Source organism: Filicampus tigris, chromosome 5 (genome assembly GCF_054856515.1).
Source record: "Filicampus tigris isolate MCC_2025a chromosome 5, RoL_Ftig_1.0, whole genome shotgun sequence".
Lineage (NCBI taxonomy): Eukaryota > Metazoa > Chordata > Actinopteri > Syngnathiformes > Syngnathidae > Filicampus > Filicampus tigris.
In genome coordinates, this window is record NC_141221.1 from 3475092 (window position 1) to 3493944 (window position 18853).

Sequence of the window (18853 nt, forward strand, 5' to 3'; positions counted from 1 at the left end):
CCTGTGATGATACGCAGACGGAAATACTGTGAACGGGCAAAGGAATAGGAGCAGTGTGGAAAGGGGGAGAAGTGCCATTACCTGATCCGAGTTATCTCGCACAAAGAAGTGGGATGTGTCACCTCAACTCCCGGAAAAAAAAGACACAACCCTCCGAGCACACATTTTATGAAACATTTTCTGTGAAATGATTGCTAATCTATGCAAGAAAGCAATCAGCAGCTCATTCATAATGCATGAGCGACGAGATACCAGTTTTGCAACGCTTTTAGACTTATTAGATGTTATCTTGCATGCAGCAGTTGAAATATGAACACTCCTACCTGCCCATTGTAATTACATGACTCGCAGAGGTCGCCCGACAAAGTGGTGGTGAGAGGCGAAAGATGCAGAAAAGTGAGACAGAAAAGCAAGACGAGCCGTTACAATGCGAGTGCAAATAACTTGAGATGGGAATATTTGTTTCGAACAGTTTTGTAAATCCATTTGTGCCATGAAACATCAACCCGAAATCAGTGGCTTTAAGTACATCAGGCTGACGTTTTAATGGTCCATCAATCACGTGCTGTCATGTGATAACATTTTCAGATTCTCCTCCTCCTCCTCCCTGAGCCTCTAATGGTGTGTGTGTGTGTGTGGGGGGGGGGGGGGGGGGGGGCGAATGAATCAGTTGAATTGGCTGCAATCCCAGTGAAATGATGAGAACCTATCTCTGATTCAAAGCGAGTTCAAAGTATGAATGTGATGGAATGTTGAGCTGCGTCTAAAATTAATGCAAATCAAATTGCATTTAGAATATTTTTGTTCTATAGACCCAAGTAAACTGCATATATATATTTTGTGCAAGTTTCTAAAGCTGGCTATCACATTATTAAATTCAAACAGTAAAAAAAAAAAAAAAAAAAAAAAAAAAAAAAAAAAAAAAAAAAGAGCTGTAATTGCTTGCAGAAACTGGAATATCGTAAAATCATTATCGAACAATCCATCGATGACTATAACATTTCACTGCCTTTGATAAGCAAAATACATTTGCTTCAAATGAGTTGTCAAATCAATCAATTGGATAAAACACCTTTAAAATTGAAAACTGAAGGGTTGCGCAACAGACTGAGCGTAATGACGTTTTTCTACTGGTCTAGGCTAATCCCAAGCAGTTGTACATTATAGCCAGCTTCGACTCAAGGGCTTTTTTCCTACAATGAGCCAGCGCAAGGATGAGGGGTGCTATAAAAAAAAAAAAAAATCAATGAGTCTTTTTAAAAGCAACAAGAAAGAAAGGTGCTTTTGTCTACAATTAAACAAGTGCGCTAGTGGCACTGAAGGATGACAGTGTGTTTGCCGGTACCTGCTTCACAGAATCAATTACTGGATCAATACAACGACATGATACAATTCTGTGATGGAGAGAAAAAAAGGAATGGGGACTGCAAGTCAAAGTGTGTTAAGGGTTGCAGATGTTTACAACAAACACAGTCCACAGGGACTATCCCGGTAGAGAGCAACGTGCCTGACATCCAACCAATCAGAGGTTTGGAAACTCAGAAGAAAAATGTGTATTTGATTCACGCATCCTAAGATGATTTTAAAGTCAGGAGAAAGAGAGTAATACATACTTTGCCCAGGCTATGCCGTGACCTCGGAAGCATTTTGTAAAATATCTGATTTTGACTTGTAGAAAATGCATTTTTAGCCAACGCCATTTATTGTGTGGGTTCAAACAGGTGACTTGGCAAGGGATCAATTCTGTATTGTAACTATATGGCTATTGACTGAAAAACGATCGACCTAACCTCTTGGATTACGTTCCCTTGTGTGTAGCAGGGGCGGTTCATGAAAAAATATGTACTTTTAGTAAATTATTAAATTATTTTTGAATTTGTGTTTCATTGTGTGTTTTTTTTTTTTTAATATGTACTTCAACATTTTTTGTAAATTATTTTTGAATTTGTTTCATTGTGTGTGTGTGTGTTTTTTTTTAATATGTACTTCAACATTTTTTGTAAATTATTTTTTAACTTGTGTTTTTTTCTTTTAGTGAATATTAACAATGGCATAATTGTAGTTGTCGAAGGAAGTTCTGAACGTCATATTATTCAGTTTGTCATTATATTTGAATATACGATGTGTCGGGACAGGAGGATTGTGCGAAGTGAGAGAAATATTCAGGCCCAACCCACTAGCCACGTTCTGGCTCCGCCCCCTGATGCGTAGTCCAATGATGTACCAATGAACTAATTCTCTCATGAATTCCTGTTTTAATGGCCCACAGGCCCCCTGAACGAGACCGCCACTGTTCACATTATAAGGTTACAGAGAAGACATTCCTTTGTTTTGAAAAAGTCCCACATTCCAAATGTACGTTTATGTACGCAATCCCAGATAGTGGGACAGCAAAGATGAACACGTAGATTGTAAATATTTTTCTTTTTACAAGATACAAGGCAATAAGGACAATACATAACTTACAATGCGCTCGCTTCCTTGGCAGTGCACTAAAACCTCCCACCCAGATCACCGAAAGGGTAAACACCCCCGGGAAGATCATGCGCATCATGATGATGATGATGTTTCTTGTCTCAATGAGCGCTGGGGAAAATGGGCCTTGCTGAGCTCATTTCTATGTCCCGCTCCGGCACAGCTCCTGTAAATGTGTAACATTAAACTGTTGTCTTGGATAATACAAGCTGACAATATATTGTGAGGCCTCTAAGTGCAAAGTCGCACATGTAAAACACTCTCCGCAGGAACTCGCCGAAGCCACCGTTAGTAAAACCGGCGGCCATCGGCGACATGACATGTTGTCAGTCAGCTGCAGTTGCGGATTCAAACTTAATGGCTCCTGACAAGCTTTGCAGCCACCCACTTGGGGGTCCAGAGGGAGACCGCCCCTGGTGAGCATGACCACTCAGCACATTCGCATTTTACATTTCTTTCTTCAATCCACTTTGGATCATATGAATTCTGCATCCTGATCCATGCATACAAAACTGTTTAACATTGCACTGTATAGGCTGCATTTCTTTGCTCTTTAACTCACTACTTGAACAGCACTTTTTTTTAATTATTATTATTTTTTTTTTTAAATCAAATCCCTCCAACTCAGGCATTTTCTGTGTATCCTTGACCCCCTTTGCTCCACTTCATGTGTTATCTGGAATAATCTTACAACCTCCTTAGATTGTATTCATCAGAGGAGAAATAAGCAGAGGCCAACGTTAAAGAAAAAAATAAGGAAATAAATGTAAAATAAAAAAATAAAAAAAACATATGTGGCTCACAGGAGAAAAAAATAGTGAGCATGAAAGAGAGTCGAGAGATGAAACAGGCACGTTGTAACGCCGCCACCCGCCGCCCCCCCCCCAACCCCCCGTCGATGCCGGTTCAATTGAAAAGTGCATTGGTAATTAAATTCCAGCAGGGGTTAAGGGCAACTGTGCAGTGTACTGCCAAGAGGGGGTGTGGAAGATTGGGGGCGGTGATGTTCGCTGAACATAAAGATGACACAATCCAAGGGGACAGAAGGGGCGCCAGGCAAAAAGAAAGGGAGGGTGACAAGTGTCGTTTATTCACATATATCGCAGCACTTAATCTTCACGACATTTAGCCGGGGGGGGGGGGGGGGGGAGCAAATCCCAAAACTTGTAAATCCCAGGATGACCTTTTTCCAAATTGGGAAAATTCCAAACAGATTCATCTTCTGTATGTGCAGCCTTTTGAGGCTGAGAGATGTTAGGAAGACAAAGGGGAGAGCACTAGTTGTGCAAAAAGTGCATAACACATTTAGTTTGGTATTAGCCGAGGCTAAAAATGTACAACTCAACTCTGAGTAGAATTTCATGATCACGTTGGTGCCGTACAATTGCAGTGATGCACTTCGGCAAAGAATTAGTAGCGGTCTCTCCCATAACTGAGATTGCATGGAACTCTGTCGCCATCTAGCGGACAAAGTGCACTACATACAATTATCAGTGGATAAAATGCATGATTTAACCTTTAGTCCATTTTTGCTCAATCTGAAAATGTCCCTTGCTTCACTGGAGCGGCTGAGCAAACCTCAAGTCTTGGTGAATGTCTAATACATTCATTTCCACATCCATGGCCATGTCTCAATAATGGTTTAAGATTCCTAAAATATCTTCCTTTACAGAGAGGGGAGAATGCACTTGGACACCAGGCCCGCCGATACTTGTTTCCCAGCAGTCAAAGTCGCAGTCTTTCAAGTCCTGAATCGTATTCTGGACTACAGCGGACTCCGTTTCTACAAATAAAAGGAAAGCCAAGATTGACCCTTTCCTAGATCATATAAAATGTCTGGAATTTTCTGGACAACTAACAACGACCTACCTGGTCTCAGAAGAGTGATGCCACAGCCCCCTCCCCCTGCGCCTGTTAGCTTGCTGTGGAGACCCCTGGCAAGCGTGACACGACACAGGGCATCCAGGGCAGGATGTCCCACCCCCATTACATTCAAATGATGTTGGTTGATATCAATGAGCTCCTGTACGTGCAATGACAAAAAAAAAAAAAAAAGAAAAAGCTCATACTTGCGATCAGGTGGTAGTGATGGACATGTCGATGCTTCAATGAGAACTCATACCGACATTCAATTTGAACATCATGAACGTCAAACATATGTTTACTTATGAGAAACTATATGCACGCAATCTATCTGTACTATGACTACAATTATAACAAATGTGCTAACAGTCTTATAGTGGCAACGGTTTGACCTTTGAGAGACGAACTCCATTTACATTATTTTCAATGGGGGTGGGGGGGGGGGATAAACATATCCAAATCCTATCAAATGAGATGTTAAAGAGCATACCTCTAAAACATTGTAGTGCTCTCCTGTGATGGGCTCACAGGTCATTTCAAGGAGGACTTTCTCACAAGTGCAGGAAATGGCATTGACTGAGTCCAGCACGGAGGTCAAAATAGTAGGAAACTATAGGAATTGGGGGGCGGTGGGGGGGAATAAAAGGTTATTAATGTTCACTTAAACTAAACTGAAATTTGTTTTGAAAGAAGTTATGACTGCTCATTATTAAGCAGAAAAATGAAATTAAATGGAGCTGGCCTGATCACAACACTGCCACAACAACAGGCAGGCTAAAGTGTGCACACCTGCTGCCATCACCAAGGCAACAGCACACAGGGGTACCGGCTAAGAGTTTCATTTCAATATTTTATGACAGCACTCAACTCTAGGCTCTGGAGTATGTGCCATACAAAGGAAATGTCTATGATATTAATTATAACATCAGCAGGTAACATGGGGGGGAAGAAAACATTGAATACCTTGTTAATTTTGTCCTTCACCCTGGCAACGAGTACCTTGGTGCTACGTGGCACTTTAGTGTTAGTGAGGAGGATTCTTAATAATGGCACCCTGGAAGTCAAGCAAAACACAAAAAGAGGGCTGAGCTAAATTTGCTCTTCGCCGTCTGCCCTGCTGAGAAGCCAATTTATTCCCGCCGACATTATTTTTGGGGAGGAAAATATGTGCTGTGATTTTATGAACCCACTCCGCGGAGTTTAATCAGCGCCACACTACCTGCTCAGTGGTATTATCCTCCCGGCCAAGAACCTCAGCATGCCTCCTGCACGGAAACAAATCAGTCATTAAAGAGATAATCATCTGACGATAATGAACACTGGTGCTGCACATAATACTCCAGTGATTCCATTAAGAGAGTCCGTGGAGACACAAAAAAGGTGTCACACAATAAACACGACACCATATGCCGGGCCTCACCCCACGTCCCTACAGCGTTGTCCACTCCAGAAGGATTACCGTGGATGATCATTTCGCCTTGGAACGCCCAGCTGTTGATCAACTCCAGGTCTTCCTGACACCATCTGCAAAGATTATTCTCATGATTTGCCATGATAAATCTGACAGACCAAAGCACTGGGACGACAGAGGATTTCCGAATAAATGGTTGTTTCGTGACCAACACTAAGACAACACTAGAATAAAACTGTATGTCATAAACAAAACAAAAACAAAAAACAAAAAAAAAAATATTTTGCATTAAAAAACAGAAACGTGAGGCCTTTATCTTCCTAAAAGGCAAATTTTGTTTATGTTTATTGGATCCTCATTAGCTCTCGCAATATGCAAGAGAGCTTGTATATGGGGTCCATATAAGACAAAGGCAAAACAACACAAGATATGTAAGAGTAAATAAGTATTTAGTATTAATTATAAAATAAATACAATAAATAAAATAAAAATAAATATGTAAAAATAAATAACAATAAATCAAAATAAATATTACTAAATCATAATGATGATAATACAATTTCCAAAAAAGAAAAAAAAAAAACTACCAAAGAAAGACCCAAATGCAATCAATGTACTAATAGTCATTAATTCAAAATATGCACGTGCTCAACACCACAGACAAGATGAATGAAAGAAACCAAACGAAACACAACCACCTATTCCTCACAAACCCTTATTTCACCCCACTAGATACACCAAGCTATGTTTTAAGGGAAGTGAACCCCATAAATACCTTTAATATGACTATTTTCCCATTAAGCATTTTTATTCAGCTTATTTTTGAAAGTCGACTTTGTGTATTGGTGAAAGTGTCAGGTAACGAGTTCCGTCCTGCGATTGCTCTATCGATTATTGAAGATTTTAAATGATTTATTCTGGCCTTTAGGGGGCGACTTGACTTGCTACAAATATAAATCGGAAATGCTTGCGCAAACGAAACAATGTATCACTTCATTATCTCAGTAGAAAAAAAAAACAAACAGCAACAGCAAAAGCGTTTTTTTTTTTTTTAATTATTAATACATACATGGTTAGGGTTATGCTCTTTTATTTCTTCATCTTTACCCCAAACATAGATGACCAAAATGGCGAATGATACTGTCATTAACGGAACTATTTCAGTTAAATGCATATTTGAGGATTCAACCCAAATGTGCCATGCAGTATGACTCAATCGCTATGATTCCATTCACATATAATGTCAATTACCTGGCAGTGTGTTCCCACTCCTTGAGAGGAGCGGGAATGGCTCCACTTGCACAAAGCAAAGCTGCGGCTAAACACACCGAGTAGGCTGCACTCGAACCCAGTCCTGCTCCGGTCGGCAGCTCGGACCACACGGATATTGTCAAGCTTGGCAGCTCACTATACGCGGAAGGAGAAAAAGAAAGTGGCTTGTGTGAATAAATGTCTGCTTTCGCAATGACATTACCTGACATGTCACATGGCTTCAAGGCAGACTTTCTTTTGGAATCCATCACTTGTGACAAACATGCCAACAATGTGTCAATGGCAATTAAAGCTCCCGATGACCAGAAACTCAAAAGTGCATCTCCAGCTCTATCTTCACGGATTATCTTGCTGTCCCGGAAACAAGGCACTATCTGGTCGACCTCTACTGGTGTCATCGATGTTTACAGCTTTGAGTAAGAGTTCATTTCAGTTCTCTCACCGGTTGTGTCACACAGCCTATAAAAGACACGATTTGCCACTTTCTTTTCAGGTCACTGTTCTGCATAAACAGCAATGACAAGAAATCAGGCGATAAAGGAGGCTCGCCAATATTCCGGACTAGTTATCAGTTTTTTTTTTTTGTTTTTTTTTTTTAAATCGGGAAAATGATATTAGCTTGCATTTGAGCTTTTATCAAATTGTTGGGGAGAAATCAATACAAAACGGACACCTTTCATAACGCCTCCTGGTAATGAGCAATATGGCCACGCCCCCCTCCATGTCTTAGTGGGAGTCACATCAGGGACAGATGACAGTTTGTCCATTCAAATACGTCGCTAATCATGGAAAAACCAACGGGGACCAACCAGCCCCAAAATGTATGTGGACATCTCTACTTTCCATGTCTGACTAAAAAGAGAATAAGGAAAAGAGCAGCTTACGTGCAGTTTCTGTCTTGTCTGTTTTCCTTTAATAATAACTAATCCAAAAGGGGTCGTGCCAATTTGTCATAAATCCCATCCCCCAAAATGTTCAGCCCGTACATGTGCCCCTTTAAGTGTTGAAAATGGCCTGCTCTCTTTTTTGAATTTTAATTGTTGAACAAATATGTCGTTTTTGGGGTCTCCTGAAAAGTGATGATTTTGGAGATATAAGGATGCAGCCCGACGCCAGCAATATGAACTATCAAATTAACATGGACGATGGATGATCAACTAAATTCCGACATGAATTTAACAATGACCCAACCAATGAATTTAACAAAGTTTCCTCTCTGGAATATTTTTGATTAACTCATCACAGTGTAACAACTGCCCATAGCAAAATATGGAGAAACTGAAATACCTGGCATCTCTGCATCAATCTCCCATATGAGTAGGGCGATTATTATTGGCTCTGTTCCAGCCAGAGAGAGCAGATCTAGTTTAGATATGCAAAAATGTTTGATAAAAACAAATGCTTCATACCCTGATCCAAACAGGGAGAGGTAGATGTAGAGGAATGCCAAGGTGGCCATGTTGCTCGTATCCAAGTTTCCATTTGCCTCACCAACAAATTCACGTAATCTCTTCACAAGTTCAGGGTGTAGGTGCTTTACTCCCTCCTGTTTACCTGTTAAAAGCAACAACAACAAAACACAGAGGCCCAACATCAATAGTTAAGATAACGGTCTTCATAAAGTGACAATAATACAGCATGCAGTCTGCAGGTATGTTTACCAGAAGACTGTGATGGAAGGACAGCATGGTTAATATCGAATCTTAATGAGTTTGTTTGATCTTATGGGATGCGAAAGTAAAACAATGGCATAAAGAGCAACGGTATTTAATCTTGAACAGGCATTTGGGAGCATTCCTTACCACGCGAATATGGCACAAGCTGCTTCAACTCAGACGCATCCCAGCAGAGGAAGGCGTCAATGTTTGGGAGGTTGATGCAAACTTTACCAGTATTGGTGGCTGTCAACTTCAAGTACGTTCTCAGATTCAAACTCACAGCAAGTGCAACCTGTAATAAATCAGCACAAATTGTTCATTCATCATACGGAATTCTGTTTCTTCCCTGGGTTAGTACAGTATTTGATTCTGTGGAATCAATGACTTTCTTGTAGAACACCGCTGTTATGGCACCTTTGAGTGTCCGTACGATATTAAACCCAAAGAGAATCGTTGACAATTTACCTTTCCGTGTACAACTGCGTGTTCTCCATGAAGAATTGCCTTTCCCGGTGCAGATACGATGCATTCCTTAACTTGCATCTTTTCATAAGAACGCAGCTAGATACACTGTAAAACCAAGTCGCTGTCTTAGTCGCATATAGCTAACGCTAACACCTTTTGAGACGAAACGGCTAGCTCCAATACTTTCATAGGGGCTCAACGAAGATTTAAGAACTTATTTAAGAACAGTAACGTGGGTAAAAAAAAAAAAAAAAGTAACTGCCATTTGCCAGGTTGGGTCTCAGTGGGATGTAATGACGAAGCCCGCTAACATCTTGTTAAACACACAGCTGACATGACGGACGACAGCCCAGGATGCGTTCGGCCAATAATAACCAATCAGCGTACATCGCTTCTTTGTTTCTTATCTTTTTAACCAATCACCATCCATGTTTCCTACAACCATTGGGTGAGTTATCCAATCGCGTGATTAATATGAAACGCCCATGAAGATCTACGGAAACTGCAAGAGGACATATAATATGAGTCAAATATGGCTACGTTTGTTTGCAAACCTTCGAATTTGTTCTATTTTTTAAGAAGCGTCAGGCATATTAGCGGGCGACAGGCAAGGGAAACGTCGTTCCTTTGGAGAAGGTTGTAGTATATTTTATTATGATATGTTGCATAGTCGCTCAAATGCCATTCACGTAATGTTAGCTTTGATAAAGAATGGAGTGTGAAGGGATCTGAGAAAAAGCTATCGACAGACGGATGGATTTTGTTTTAAGCACCTGATTCCTTATTACTTTTTATGATCAATTTTGACACTCTGGTCGTCTTTCACTTTCACAGCTACGCCACCGACGGAGACAGAGTTCCCAAAATTTATACCAAAACAGGCGACAAAGGTTGTTTTTTTTTTATTGCAACTTGAGAAAAGAAATGCTCCACTGATGTACATACCGACTTGTTTTGGTTTCGCCATCTAGGTTTTTCAAGCACATTTACTGGAGAAAGAAGACCAAAGGAAGATCGTATTTTTGAAGCTTTGGGAAACACAGATGAATTGTCATCGGCAATAGGGTAAGAAGCACACTGTTCAGTGTGTACTTTACTGCATTTTTACCTACATTGGTCACATTGTATTAAATGTTGCAGCTTGGCCAGAGAATATTGCCTTGAGAAAGGACATACATTCACGTATCAGCTGGATAAGGTGAGATTTATTTGATATCACGTCTTTGATGAGGCATTGTGTTTTATTGATTTTTTTTTTTTTTTTTTTAAATCAATCAGATACAGTGCGTTTTGCAAGATGTTGGCTCCAATATTGCCACTCCTCACTCATCAGCAAGAGAAAGTCATCTAAGTATGTACATGTTTGTTGCTTATGTTTTGAGTAAATGCATTCTGTTATAAGTGTGTTTTTTTTTCTAAGCTCGGACAAAATTTACTGGAACGCCAATAACAGATTTGGAAGGTTGGATTGATACATTCACTGATGAACTCCCTCCTCTAACCAACTTCATTTTACCTGTAAGAGCAATTACACATCAATAATACTGTCTGTGTTCATTTTTTTTTTTTTTGACACTTGTGTATATAACAGTCGGGAGGAAAGAGCAGTGCAGCTTTACATATAGCTCGAACCGTCTGTCGCAGAGCTGAGCGCAGGTCAGTTCATGCACTGCCCGTGAACAAAACTGTCTTCTATTATAATTCTAGTAGTGTTTTATCTGTGTCCCTATTACAGCGTTGCGCCAATTGTGCGCTCTGGGGAGGCCGATCCAGCTATTGCCATGTTTTTAAACAGGTACTGCACTCTAGTTGACAAGAAAATGCCATCATCATCATCATCATCATCATCTTGCTATATTTCAACATACATCTGATTAATGCTTCCACATTTTCCACACAGATTAAGTGACTACCTTTTCACCGTGGCCAGATATGCCGCCCTAAAAGAAAACAACAAGGAGATCATCTACAAAAGACCTGAATAATACTTGATTATAATAAAACGCTTGATACATATTTGGGCTGTACATTCATTGGCGGATTTTGCAATTATACTCGAGATCAACAATTCCATTTGGGTGCATCGTCTTTTATGTAAAGCTTTCAGTGAGAACACACAACTTTTCAAAACTGACATCCACTTGCATCTGAAATGAATCCTCGCTGCAAGAATTCAGTCATGCCGATCATTTGACACCTATGGCGACTTCTCATCTCAAATCAATTTACCTTGCTCCCTCATTGGATTCTGTGCTTAGTAGTACGATATTGATACAACACATTGAGATCCAAATAGAAATTTGGTTCCGGTTTGACCCTTCCGCACAAGTCAGAGGATGTGACACCAGCCCTGGCTTTTCCAGGAGAGACTGCTGCCCCACGTTATGAGGGACAGATTGCGGTCGTCGTAAGGTGGATAGCGCAGGGAGGTGACGCATTCCAAGCGCGTGCTTCTTAGCAGGCATGACTTCCTATGAGAGAATGTATCAAAGCTGAAGCGTCCATGGTAGGAACCGATTCCACTGGCACCTGTCCAAGAGCAAAAGAAGTCACATTTGATATCTTGCCAGATGATTTGACAAATCCAAACTCACCAACTCCACCAAAAGGCAGCGTCACCATCAGACTCTGCAGGCTGCTGTCGTTGGAACAAAAGCTTCCACTTGAAGTTTCACTCATGATCCTCGAAATCACCTCCATTGTCAGGAACATCAAGGGAAAGGAGAACCATATAGCCAGTTCAGAATGTACATAGTGTAACCTCAAGTCAAATGTCACTGAGCTTGTACAACTAAATTCAACTTCTTGCCTCAAACGTCACACAAAACCTAAAAGTTTGAATTTGTCATGAGCATCAAAACTGTTTCTCAAATTGGAGGACTACTGCAGAGGGTACTTAACTTATTTTTTTTTTTTTTAAGAAAAATGTCCAAAAAATACAATGTAATCAGTCATAAATTCATAATGTTAAAAATGTTAATTTGAGAGTCATCCTTTCCTGAATCACATTTATTGTGTCTGTCTTCTGTGTACACAAGTTTTAATTTAGTGGCTATAATGTAGAAGCAAAGTAGATCAAAGCATGCCAGAAAAAACAAACAAACCGGCAGTATGTTTTAATGGGATTTAGTTTGACAAGCTGCAACATGAATTTCGTGCAAAAAGTATTTTAAGGTTGTTTTTAATAAATGAGATGAAGTTATTGCACTCTAAATGTACCTCAAGGCATTTTTTTCCCTTCTTTGAAAAACGTTTTGCACAGGTCAGATCAGGGTTTATATGGCTGAAAAATTATTTTTAAAAAGGGGGAGGGGGCAATATTGAAAACTGTTTGTGAACCACCACATTAAGCCTTCAGGCTGGGTGTTTAACTTTGCTTTGGCTTTTTAGCAACTTTTTATCTAAAAAAATAAAGGTGTGTTAGAACAATGTTGGAGGAAGTAGACAGCAGACTGTCTCATTTGTTATTAACAGTAAATTCAGAGTCTTTCCTTTTCTTTATAGAGAGAGTGCAATTTTAACACCTTAAAAAAAAAAAAGTTTACGTGCGATGTGCATCTATGATGGAAATCACCTTCGCGTTGCATATATTTGTTAGTTTATTGACATTAGAAGTGGTTGATTGGAAAAAAAAAAAACAAATCTGGTCGTTAATATTCAAATGTTACTTTGAAATTGCCAAGGTAGTTTAAGATATTACGATAGTGACCAAAAATCAAGCTAAACAATTTTGACCTTAGCAATTGTGCGCTCCGGTTCTGCCTCATACCTTGCTGTTGTTGGAATACACGTACACACAGAGGGGTTTCTCTTGTTTGTTGATGAAGGCAATCGTCTCATCCACGTTGTTTACCGAGAGAACTGGAAGCACGGGGCCAAAAAGATCTTGCTGCATGATTGGGTCCGACTCATCCACCTCGGTCAAAATTGTCGGGGCTTCAAACAGCACAAGATTTAAGTCACATATTTTTGACGTGATGCAGTTGTTTTATTTTTGTGCGGGCTCTCACCAATATATTTCTCTGCCTCTGTCACCTGTCCACCCAAGGCCACCTTGCCAGACCTCCACAACAAGTCCCTCGTACGGTTAAAGTTGTCCATATTAACCATGCGGCTAAAGCTGCTGGATTCTCTGGGATCCGAACCATAGAACCGCATCAGGCAGCACTTGAGTGCTTGGACTAGGCGGGTTTTCACATCCGAATGGCACAGGATGTAGTCGGGGGCCACCAAGCTCTGGCCGGAATTGTGAAAGCGGGCCCAGGCAATGCGCTGGGCTGTGACGGTAACATCACAATGTTGGTCTACGTAACATGGGTTCTTCCCACCCAGAACCAGGGTAATGGGTGTCAAACATTGAGCTGCAGTTTGAGAAATTCGAATTCCTTCCTCTCTGGTTCCTGGATTTGAACATAATACATTGACTCAAAACTGGATGCCAATGATGATTCCAAGATGGGATGTATTATGACGCTGCATTTTTCTTACCGGAGAAGAAGACATGATCAAATTTAAGCTCCACAATGTCGGCCAAGTCATTGGCGCCTGCAAGAATTACGTGGAAGCATTCCTTGCGGAAAACAAGAATTGTAGATACGTTATCGTCATGCACTATGAATCATTTGGATTCCAAAACAAAAAAAGTTAAGTATGATGCTGAGATGCCAAAACCAATCAATCATTTTCTCAGATAAATGAATGAGTAATGTGTTCATTCATGTGGCTGCTAAATAAATATCATAGCTAAATAAAGTCAACAAATATTAGAAAGTAGAAACGTCTCAGTACGGTGTAGTGCAGTTGCACACTTCAAATCACAGCCACACGAATTAACGTGAAATAAATACACCCCTGACATTGGCATTCAAAACAGCGTCATTATCTTTGGAAGGGGACATTTTGACTACCCTCAGATGACTTTAGTCATTTTGAGCCCTAACTAGAAACATGTACAGCAAATCTGCAGTGATCTTTAAAAAATAAAAAAATTCCTAAAACCAAATGTTGTTCCAGGCAGAAATATGACAGAGTGATTTTGCCGCCAAATGTTCCTGTATGCAGGCGTTACAAGTTACAACTCGACACAATTTATAGAACACCAAACCACCACAGCTGAAACAAAGTGCTGTACATAAAAAAAAAAAAAAAATCATTTAAAAACACTAACGTTAACAATAAAAACAAAAGGGACAGTCCCGTGTGACGTCGTGACGACCACTACTCACATTGTCCAAGTAGGAGGGGATGAGACGATGGAGAAGTGCTGCCGTGTGAGCTGTGCACACAGAAGGACTGATGATGGCACAGTTGCCTATACGACAAATAAATCATGAGTGTTTGTAAAATATCAACCCGCTTGAATGTGTCACGCATGGGTGTACCTGCTGCAATGGCTCCCACCAGTGGCACCAGGCACATTTGGACTGGACTGCACCAGGTCCCCATGATAAGCACAACCCCCAGGGGCTCGTTTACCACGAGACACTCATCCAGAGTGGTGGACTGAGCCGATTAGACACGTTCAAAGTTAGTCATTAAAACTCTAACTTATGAGGCACTGAGTCGATCGATTCAAACAGTCTAAAACGCTAAACATAAGTGAGGACAAAGAAAAACTAAAAAGCGTGACATTGCTCAGCTGAAAGCGGAAGTCAACCCAAACATTTTTTTGGCATTCTGATAAATGTTGCATTTGTGGAATAAGAGTTAATCCGCTCATTTTCAGCCATCTCCGGGGGCGGCCATTTTGTCACTTCCGTCGACTGAAAATGACATCACAACTGCTCACAACGACCAATCACGGCTCAGATTCAGAAAACAGGTCAGCCGTGATTGGTCGTTGTGAGCAGTTGTGATGTCATTTTCAGTCGACAGAAGTGACAAAATGGCCGCCCCCGGAGATGGCTAAAACGGATGGATTAACTCTTATTCCATAAACGCAATATTTATCAGAACGCCTTGGTTCAACTAGCGGGCCTGCTGGGAACATATCCTTGAAAAAAATGAGTTTGGGTTGAATTCTGCTTTAGGTGTATATTAAAAAAAATAAAAAATAAAAAAAAAAGCTTAAAATCAGAAAACTATGAATCGTCACCAAAATTGATGTGGACATCTCTATTTATGCCCACTTCAACCTTTGATAATATTAATAGTCCCGATATTTTAGATTTTATTACGCCTTTTTCTCTCCATAGATCCTCTCTATAAAGAAAAGCTTAACATCAGGATCTCATTAAGTGACAAAACTGTAGTGAGCACCTATAGAGAGGAAGCTACGTCCATAATATCCCAAATTTTGGGGCGATTGTTCTGATATTTGCAGCTGCTGAAGTTGAACCTCGAATTAGATTATAGATAAGATGTCCACATGAATTTTGGTGAAGGTTGATTTCTGTTTTCCGACATCAAGTGACATTAAGCTTTTTCTGTGGTGAGGAAAACAATTAACACCCATAAAATCAAACCTTTGGGGGCGAACGCTTTAATATTTTCAGAAGTTGAAGTGGGCATGAGTAGAGATGTACACATACATTTTGGCGACACTTGGTTGTAGTTTCCTGACATTAAGTGATGTTAGAGTAGCCTTTTCTCTATGGTGAGTGCCAATTAATTCATGTTTATAAAATCCAAACTATTGGGACGACCGTTCTAATATTTTCATACTGTAGGTTAAAGTGTGCATGAGTAGAGACGTGCACGTGAATTTCGGTGACGATCACAGTTTTCAAACATCCCAATCAGTCCCAGGAGGAAAACAGCGTTTAAGCCTTCCACTGTGCAAGGCAACTTACACGTTAATCTTCTTTGACAAAAGAATGTACCCCTTTGTCGCAATCTGGCGGAATGTTTCCCACCAAAAGCCTGTGCAAATCATTTATAATCCCAATAATGTTGACATCATAACAAAAACAGTCTCACCAGGTTTCTTTCCACCTGCTGCGGCTGCATCCACTTCTTGAGGTTGTCGATGGCATGGAGGGCCTCGTTTTTAACCGGAATCAATTCTGACACAACGGTCTCAAATCGTGGCTGGTTCAAAACGGGGGATTTAAAAAAAAAAAAAAAAAAAAAAACTGAATACAGACACAGGACTCGCTTCCTTTTAAAAACAAATGAAAAAATGGCAACCTCCGCCTCACCTTGTGAAGATCCCTTCCAAGAGCATCCACAAAGTCGCACTCGTGTTCCTCCAGCATTCGCACCACAGCCTCCAGCTGGGATAGCCTGAAGTTCTCCTTGATGCTGCGCCTGGCCTGGAAGGAGACCCGGGCTCTCTTCAGCAGATCCTCGTACTGAAGAGGATACGTCTTCAAGCATGGCTCGCCGAGTCTGGTCCTTCAAGATCCAAAAGCCAGTTATCTCAACATCGCTCATCAGAGTCAACACCAACTTCAGGCTACAGCCGTCCACTCTACCTTCTGCATGTTAAGCGGCCATTCCTCTGACATGCAGAGCAAGCCTTTCCCTTTGCACTCATGTCTACTCTCGCAAACTCGCCAGTGCTGGACTTCCTCGTTCTAACTGCTGAGCTTGTGAAGTAAACGCCTTACTAGCAGGGAGCACAGTGAAAATCCTAATAAAGCCCTGCAGCTAGTCAGGTGATGCGCCCGACAAAAGGTCGGCAAGCGAGAGAGGGGGGGGGGGGTCAGTCGCAGTCAGCATCGCATGCATCTTACTCACCCACCGCCAAACCGACTTGAGATTCGACCTTAAACTCACCTTCGTAGAGATTTGAACCAGCTGGCAGGAGAAGGGCTTGTTGGGCTGCTCATGGTTTTATTCTTTATTCCGAGCTCTGCGGGCCTCTTGTGAAGTGCGCAACAGTGCTGAGGACTAAGGAGGATGTGTGCATTCACAGCATAATTCAGGAAAAGCTCCCAATGTGCTTCCTAGGAGTCATTTGCAATCCAACAGCGCTTTGTTTTGGTTTTTTTAGATTCAGTTGCGTTTGCATGCAGTGCTGCGCTCTCATTCAGCAGCTGCTTGCAATCAGACATGATTGACTTCAGAAGCCAGGGGGGGGGGTGGAAAACAAAAAAAAACTCTGTGACTTGGGAGCAAATAGTTTATATGACACCAGTGTGCATGATTTAACATGACAAGAAAACGTATCTTACATACATGGACGCACACAAACTGCTCTTTGTACACATTCCATAGTGCAGTCAGCTCAAAAGACACTTTTAAGACAATTTGACTCTGGCGTGACGTGGGAAGAATATGTCTGGGGTTGTACTTGCACTTAAAATGGTTTACATTTATATTCTTCTGTTGACATCATTTTTAAATCAATGACTGACCTTATCGTTCATCAACTTGTGAAAACAAACGGCGCTTCTGCTTTTAATTTTGTATGTACTTTTAAAAATTGGGAGCCCAGGTAATGCAAGTCTCATAGGTAGACTAGTGCGGTACACTACATTTTTATGGCAACCAGTTTGACACATTATTTTGTAACGTAGCCCTCGAGAGCAAGGAGTGCTATTTGATAGCTTATCGAGTCACATAGACGCCACCAAATTTGATGTCTCCTTGCAAATCGGAGAAAACACTGAAGATTTCAATAATAATAAAGTTAAGTAAATGTGAAAGAAAAATATGTTAAGACTTTAAAATATATATTATACATGTTAATAGAAAATCATTTTCTGAGGCTATTATCTTACGTGAAATTCAATTGCGTAGAACAGACTGACATTATAAAAAAAAAAAAAAATCTTGTATTCACTGTATTTCATTATTGTGCCCGTATTTAAAATCAACACTCACAAAAAGGCAATTATTGTACCTTTCGGGTATTTGTTGGTTACTGGGGTGGTATCTCAAAGGCAAGGTATTTGAGAACATACCATTTTGGAACCTGGAGTCATATCATTATAATTTGGTACAGTGGATGTATGTCAACACACCTCGTTCAAATGCCATCTTTTGTGAAAACCCCCCCCCCACACAAATCATTTCTAAACTGTTTCCACTATTAATGTGACCTATGACCTGTACAATGTATTTTAATTCTTAAAAATAACAAAGATAATGTGGTTGGAACAAGTGCGCACCGGCACACCACACCCAAGTTATAACCAGGATGTGGCTGTGTTCGGAAAGAACCAATCACATTTAGCCTATACTCATGTTAATCGGGGGTTAGCGCACACCTGCCACCATTTAATTTATAATCAACCCCAACCCAACCCAATTGTGTTTTACAGATTACAGATCACATTATCATGGAATAGATTTCAAAACGATGTTTCTTGGACTCCTTTTTCATATTACAAAAACATGGCATTTAAATAGGGCTATGCCGACTTGTTATATCCACAGTGTATTCGGGTAAATATGATGAGGGACAGGAATTAATTCTGTGAACCAACTCTATTTCTGTGTAGAATTGTTGCCTTTTAATCCAAACTGTTTCGTTTTCACACAAGTTGCTGGTTAGTACGACGGTAGTGTTGACAGGTGGTGGTAGGTAATGACTACGATTTTTTTGTTTGTTTTTTTTTTTTTTTGCATAATAACACGTTTGGTTAAGATTTTATGCTTACTTTTACAACCTTTCTTCGAAAGCTGCACTTCTATTTCTGTTTAGTCCCCGCAAAATTACACTTAGCCCTAAAAGCTAGCCAACAGCAGAAACACTTCACCATGACCATGACCAATAAAGGAACATCACGCAAGTAGTTCAATTAGGCTGGTGATCCAGTCC

The 18853-nt window shown here is 40.5% G+C and overlaps 3 protein-coding genes across 5 annotated transcripts; 1 reads left to right on the forward strand and 2 right to left on the reverse strand.

Moving 5' to 3' along the window:
- Nucleotides 1-3583: 3583 nt before the first annotated feature.
- Nucleotides 3584-9529, reverse strand: mvk (mevalonate kinase). 2 transcript variants are annotated; one of them, XM_086030778.1, is made up of 10 exons: nt 9145-9529; nt 8824-8971; nt 8431-8575; nt 7001-7156; nt 5759-5862; nt 5558-5603; nt 5302-5392; nt 4829-4948; nt 4345-4498; nt 3592-4258 (listed from the first exon to the last, which is right to left on the reverse strand). In XM_086030778.1, exons 1-10 carry the CDS (start codon nt 9220-9222, stop codon nt 4107-4109), a joined length of 1194 nt encoding a protein of 397 aa, XP_085886904.1. In that variant the 5' UTR covers nt 9223-9529; the 3' UTR covers nt 3592-4106. The 2 variants fall into 2 exon arrangements, with proteins under 2 accessions (XP_085886905.1, XP_085886904.1); XM_086030779.1 differs by lacking the exon at nt 4829-4948 and having other exon boundaries at nt 3584-4258.
- An 84-nt stretch (nt 9530-9613) lies between these two features.
- On the forward strand, nt 9614-11160 carry mmab (metabolism of cobalamin associated B). The gene is made up of 9 exons (XM_086031288.1): nt 9614-9780; nt 9979-10034; nt 10116-10209; nt 10285-10342; nt 10423-10495; nt 10565-10662; nt 10736-10800; nt 10880-10939; nt 11045-11160. Exons 1-9 carry the CDS (start codon nt 9677-9679, stop codon nt 11127-11129), a joined length of 693 nt encoding a protein of 230 aa, XP_085887414.1. The 5' UTR covers nt 9614-9676; the 3' UTR covers nt 11130-11160.
- aldh3b4 (aldehyde dehydrogenase 3 family, member B4) lies at nt 10983-17145 on the reverse strand. Of its 2 annotated transcripts, XM_086031285.1 has the most exons (11): nt 16864-17145; nt 16560-16693; nt 16284-16479; nt 16063-16173; nt 14526-14646; nt 14370-14455; nt 13633-13714; nt 13155-13544; nt 12914-13080; nt 11739-11838; nt 10983-11673 (listed from the first exon to the last, which is right to left on the reverse strand). In XM_086031285.1, the coding sequence occupies exons 2-11, from the start codon at nt 16619-16621 to the stop codon at nt 11474-11476; spliced, it is 1515 nt and encodes a 504-aa protein (XP_085887411.1). In that variant the 5' UTR covers nt 16622-16693; nt 16864-17145; the 3' UTR covers nt 10983-11473. The 2 variants fall into 2 exon arrangements, with proteins under 2 accessions (XP_085887411.1, XP_085887412.1); XM_086031286.1 differs by lacking the exon at nt 16560-16693 and having other exon boundaries at nt 16864-17142.
- Between the last annotated feature and the right edge of the window lie 1708 nt (nt 17146-18853).

Excerpts from the sequence above, each read along its gene's own strand:
- mmab (XM_086031288.1), top strand. The coding sequence starts at position 9,677 with ATGGCTACGTTTGTTTGCAAACCTTCGAATTTGTTCTATTTTTTAAGA. Across the intron at positions 10,210-10,284 it reads GAATTGTCATCGGCAATAGG|CTTGGCCAGAGAATATTGCC; the intron begins GTAAGAAGCACA and ends TAAATGTTGCAG. Across the intron at positions 10,940-11,044 it reads ATTGCCATGTTTTTAAACAG|ATTAAGTGACTACCTTTTCA; the intron begins GTACTGCACTCT and ends TTTTCCACACAG.
- aldh3b4 (XM_086031285.1), bottom strand. The coding sequence starts at position 16,621 with ATGAGTGCAAAGGGAAAGGCTTGCTCTGCATGTCAGAGGAATGGCCGC. Across the intron at positions 16,480-16,559 it reads GGCCGCTTAACATGCAGAAG|GACCAGACTCGGCGAGCCAT; the intron begins GTAGAGTGGACG and ends TGGATCTTGAAG. Across the intron at positions 13,545-13,632 it reads TGATCATGTCTTCTTCTCCG|GAACCAGAGAGGAAGGAATT; the intron begins GTAAGAAAAATG and ends GTTCAAATCCAG.
- mvk (XM_086030778.1), bottom strand. The coding sequence starts at position 9,222 with ATGCAAGTTAAGGAATGCATCGTATCTGCACCGGGAAAGGCAATTCTT. Across the intron at positions 5,863-7,000 it reads GAGTGGGAACACACTGCCAG|ATGGTGTCAGGAAGACCTGG; the intron begins GTAATTGACATT and ends TAATCTTTGCAG. Across the intron at positions 4,259-4,344 it reads CATCACTCTTCTGAGACCAG|AAACGGAGTCCGCTGTAGTC; the intron begins GTAGGTCGTTGT and ends TTTTATTTGTAG.